The 5,248-nt window shown below is 41.5% G+C and overlaps 1 protein-coding gene across 2 annotated transcripts in view; it reads right to left on the bottom strand.

Moving 5' to 3' along the window:
- The window catches only part of LOC119342678 (protein ABCI12, chloroplastic-like), a 7,936-nt gene extending 3,233 nt beyond the window's left edge, over nucleotides 1-4,703 (bottom strand). The window contains exons 1-6 of one of the 2 annotated variants that reach the window (XM_037614121.1): nucleotides 4,232-4,703; nucleotides 3,355-3,471; nucleotides 1,142-1,378; nucleotides 761-925; nucleotides 437-512; nucleotides 263-327 (exon numbers count right to left, since the gene is read on the bottom strand). In XM_037614121.1, coding sequence (XP_037470018.1) covers nucleotides 263-327; nucleotides 437-512; nucleotides 761-925; nucleotides 1,142-1,378; nucleotides 3,355-3,471; nucleotides 4,232-4,606 — 1,035 coding nt within the window. In that variant the 5' untranslated portion in view covers nucleotides 4,607-4,703. The remainder of the gene's footprint in view (nucleotides 1-262; nucleotides 328-436; nucleotides 513-760; nucleotides 926-1,141; nucleotides 1,379-3,354; nucleotides 3,472-4,231) is intronic. The other variant, XM_037614119.1, reaches the window with a different exon arrangement.
- Nucleotides 4,704-5,248: the final 545 nt, after the last annotated feature.

The following is a 5,248-nucleotide window of genomic DNA, read 5'->3' as shown; positions in this document are numbered from 1 at the left end:
TGTATCTAACACTAGAACGTGTCTAGATACATCCGTATCTAGACAAATCAAAGACAAGTAATTCGGGACAGAGGGAGTATGTGTGACCAAAAACTGGTAGATGGTTTCATAGAAAATTCTGAATAGTTCATAAAACAATGTATGAACACAGTGAATAGCACGCAGCCATGTTCACCAATTTAGCTTTTTTGAGAATAGTGAAAGATCACATTACATTCATTGTGAGTTGTCAGCCAACGTGGAAATTAGAAAATAAACTGACCTTAGATATTTGCTCTGCGTGATCAAATATATTTTTGAAAATTCGCTGGACATAGTTGAAAAAAACTGCAAATGGTGTAAAAAAAGGAAAGTTTAATTCAAGTTTCTCCCATGTAATATGTAAAGCTATTGATTCAACCCTGGCAGCCAGATTAGAGATATAGAAAGTACTTACTATCTATGGTTTCCATAGTGGCCAGCTTTTTCCAATCAATCCGACGTGTTACGATTGCCAGTGCAGAATTGCGAACCTAGTACAATATTTGAGCAATGTTATACGTACTTCAAAGTTCGGTCCCAAATAGCAATGCATATGTACTCCCTCCTTTCCTAAATATAAGCCTTTGAGATTCCATAGACTACAACGGAGCAAAATGAGTGAATCTTCACTCTAAAATACGTCTATATACATCCGTATGTAGTCCGTATTGAAATCTCTAAAAAGGTTTACATTTAGAAACGGAGGGAGTATAATTAGAAGAAAGTGCCATATACTTGCCTCATCAAATACTAGATTAATGAACCTCAAAGATAATAGCAGTGTAAGTATTATCTCGGGTACTGGCGCACCAATAAGTTTCAGCGGAATCATAAACCACCACAAAGCAGAAGCAAGCTGCTCAGGAGTGGTGGTGGTTAAGCAGAGACTTGCACTTTGGAATATCTGCACCCAAACAAAAAGTAACTAAATGAACAACTAAATATTTCACTACTGGCATCTCAAAGAACTGAAAAAAGTGCATTTTCCACACGGGACATGTTTGTCTGATGTATGCCACCAGCGAGAGGATGCAAAAGGCATTAGAAAACACAAGATAATGAAGATTTTGGGTAAGAGAAAACCTTTGGCAAATACTTTTCGATGAAATGAAGGACATACCGCAAAGGAGAGGCATGCCGATGTACTCGCTACTGATAGGCCTTTCCTGGTAAACTGCAGTGGTCCTAGTTTCATGATTGTGTAAGAATATCCACTCAAGGAACTAGGAATATTTGGCACACCTAGAACAGATGGGGGAGGAGTTCTTGTCTGGACTAGCGAAGGCGCGCCATCGGAACCAAATCCCAACATTATGAATATGATGCCTGAAAGAAGAGTAACCCTTCCAAGTTGATCCTACAGAGTAAATATAGTTTGATTTACGGGTAGCAAGGGCATTTCAAGAAGAATATATTTAATATACAAGACAATAAATGCTATGAGTAACATGGGTAAATTAGGGATGAGGAGGATAAGTACATATGAAACCATGGATCGCGGAAATCAGTAACCTAAAGCCCTATATATCAGCAACAAAAACTCAATGTAATTTCAATACACTATTATGTTGAGAGTATTGGTTTGAATTTGTCATGTGCATATGGGGGGAGTCCGTTAAGAGAGACCTGAAGGATTGGAGTATCACCAAAGAGCTAGCTATGGACAGGGGTGCATGGAAGCTTGATATCCATGTGCCAGAGCCATGAGTTGGTTGCGAGATCTTATGGGTTTCACCTCTAGCCTACCCCAACTTGCTTGGGACTAAAGGCTTTGTTGTTGTTGTTGTTTATATGGGGGGCCCAGCCAGCCAGCAACAGGAGAAAGTCAGAGCATATGACAGCAGCATTAATAAGGGTATTAGGACAAATGATATTTCATCTTTCCTTTTAAGCAGATCTTATCTTTTACGTTCTAGCACCTGTATATAAGCGAGGAGCCATGTTATCAAATTTGTTGAGATGAACAATGAAATCTCACATCTAATGTGTTGTCCCAAGTCTATGGTCTCATATTTCTCCTAAGAATCTAACATCCCTCCCCTTCAGCCATGACAGTGGACCCTCCTTAGTACGGTGGTTACTAAGATCTAGTACCATACAGCACAGTATTATATTAGCTTTAGAACAATACTAGGATTGTGCCTGCATGTTGTTGTGGCAATTCTATTCTACTCTACTTGCATATTGAAGTTTTATTGTTCCATTTAAATGTGTTGATCATTCTACATATATAGAGTGCCATTAAGAAGGTTATTACAGATGTGTGGTGACTATGGTCTATTGAATGTCCTTTTCTGTGTATTTTCTATTCCTGGGACAAGAATTGCAGAGGACATAAATGTAAAGATGTGGCACTCTCTTGTGCTTCACTTTGCACTCAGATTAAGTAGGAAAATATTAGTTTCACTGTGCTTGTTCGGTTTTTGTGCTATAGTTTATATATTGACAACTAAGGTATTATCAAAAACACGTTCAGTATCAATAAATACAAAAAAGATTCCCATAATGTTTCTGTAAATACCATATTTACTAAAGCTTACGTGAATCACTGAATATATGGCGCCTTTTGAGTGCAATAACAAATTAACAAGTCTCGCAAATGACAAGCTATATATTTTGTGTTTGTTTACCTTTCACCGCATTACTTATATCCATTTTAGCACGTCCAACTTTTTTATGTTCAGAAGATTATACAGTGTAGTTTCTAGCCAAGAAGGAAAGTAGAGAAATAAAATCATTACAGATGACCATCTATACTTCTATATTGTACTGTACTAAAGTGCGTAGTAATGACAAATACAATATTCCAGAAAAGGCCTTGTACTGAAATAACAATTTTGCGTGAGGATATAAAACTCATGTGAGTGCAATAGAGATTCTGGTTTTTTTTTCAGCACGGTTGGTTTATCCTGTGGTTATTACTGATTAGATAGAATACCAAAACCAGGGAATCTGTCTTACCATACCGAATACCAGATACTACCTCTGTACACTAATATAAGGCGTTTTTGAGGGAGTACCTGTCAAACCAAGTTGACTGGCTTGGTTCGGTAGAAAACTCACAGCCCTAGGTTTCAGTCTAGACTAGGAATCCTTGTGTATTCTGTATATTTGACCCCTAAACAACAACTGAATCCCTCTTTACTTCCACAAATCATAAGCTTCAACTAGCATGGAGAATTATGGATGCCCCACATACAAACATCATATTGAAAAGTTCCAAGTAACTGGGGACAACTAAAGGTTGAAAAACACAATTGGCTATACATGCACAGTTCTCATTTCTCAGTGATATGATGCACGTGCATATCAACTAAACATCAAACACGATACCTTCCAAACATGATTCGGCAGAACCCACATTGAAAGAAGAGCAAGGCATGCTACCAAACCAAACCGCATATAGATATTTGACCTGGCCGGTAGGACAACAAGGGCCAAAAGCCACACCTGCAAACATAAGTACGTATATCATTAAAAACAGCAGGAGAGCAACAGGTACAAGACCATTTGGTGGATCTTCAAACTAAAATTGAAGTACTTCTATCTCATGTTCCCAAGACGATAACACCATCTAAAATTCTCAAGTGATAACAACATTTAAAATTACCAAGACGATAGCACCATCTAACAGAAGAAGACCTGCGGCACATGAAAAAACATGCGTTCTGTCTGAGATGACATATTCTCCTCCCCTCTAAGATACATAAACAACTGGTCAACCAGGTAAGACACCACATAGCTAGTCCATCTGATTTCAATGATTCCATTTGACTTACTTGTGTCAATTGGTTAGAATACATTAGGCCTACAGAAGGATACCGCAAATTTAAGCATCTCTTATGAAAAATCTTGGTTAACCCCAGAATAGGAGAATGGTAAAGCAAGGTATGCATGTCCGTCAAGCTGTTCTCTGATCCCTTGGTTCAGTAAACCCTCCCATCTCCTCTAATCTCTCATCCGCCTTGATTACCATGGGCTATTCAGCATCACCAAGCACTATAGAACCACAAGCGCACAATTACTCATCCAACAACCTGTTGCGATGTCACAACGCAGGGAAATAAGAGTGATGCATCATACTCTTCATGCACTAGTTCATAACCCAGTGGAGACATTTTCACAGGGACCTGGCGTGAACCCTCTCGAGTCTGTACCGGCACTTGTAAGGTACTGGTAGTTTATCCGAAATGCGAGACAGGCTAGTTACCAGCTTGACGCGGGGGTCGACGGAGTGGAGGAAGGTGCGCGGGGAGTCGACGAACTGGCAGATGGGCGTGGCCGCAGCGCCGGAGATGAGCCTGAGGACCTTCTCCGGGCCGACCCCGCCTACCGCGGCGCGTGGGATCCACGCGGCCCACCTGGCCGCGGCCGCCGCTGCGCCACTCGTGTCCCCTGAGGACGAGGACGAGAAGGGGGCTGCGGGCGTGGCGGGGCTGGAAGCGGAGCATACGAGCAAGGCGAGGCGGGCGCTTCTTCCCGTCGCCCTTGCCTTCGCCGAGAGGTGGAGGCGGTTGGGACTGGCGGTGGCTTTTGCCGCGGGGAGCGCGAGGGGGTGGAATGGGCGGAGGTGGACGGCGGCCATCGACGGCTCGCTCCGCCGGAGGGGGCGGGGACAGGGCGAGGCGGAGGAGGTTCTGCTTGGCAGATGTGAGCTGAGGAGCAGGATTGCAGCTGGCCGGCGCAAACCGTCGGATTTGCATAACTATTTTCCGAAATACGGTATTCTAGTTTCGAATGGCTCCGTGGTAAATAATGCAAACAAACAAAAAAAAAACAGGATAGCTTCATGATGTCTCGCTCTAAAAGAAATAGAATTTGAGTATTTTTTGTTTGCGAGTAAATAGAATTTGAGTTACACTCTCTGTTTTTCGTCAAGAACTTCAGTGGTGCTTCAAAAACTCTTTGATCAAAAATTCTCGTGGAGTCGACAAAAAATTACACCATTGTCACTGGTAAGTAGATAACCATTTTTTTTCTAGCAACACTAATAGACCTATCCTACCGATATTTTCTGAGCTAGCAGAAAGACAAACATAATAAATTGCTCCATGACGGAGCTGCAACTTCTGGGGCGAAACTACTTCAAAGTAGATCTATTGGAGTAGAGCCTTTTTTTAAGATACCGTTGGAGTAGAGCTGATTTTATGGAGTATAGTAATCTCATATATTTTCAGAAAACCAATACCTTTAGATGCACAAAGCCACACCAAATATGAATGGACCG

This window comes from Triticum dicoccoides, chromosome 1B (assembly GCF_002162155.2).
Source record: "Triticum dicoccoides isolate Atlit2015 ecotype Zavitan chromosome 1B, WEW_v2.0, whole genome shotgun sequence".
Taxonomy (NCBI): domain Eukaryota; kingdom Viridiplantae; phylum Streptophyta; class Magnoliopsida; order Poales; family Poaceae; genus Triticum; species Triticum dicoccoides.
Note: the sequence above shows the minus strand (reverse complement) of the source record. Positions and strands in the feature narration are given on the sequence as shown.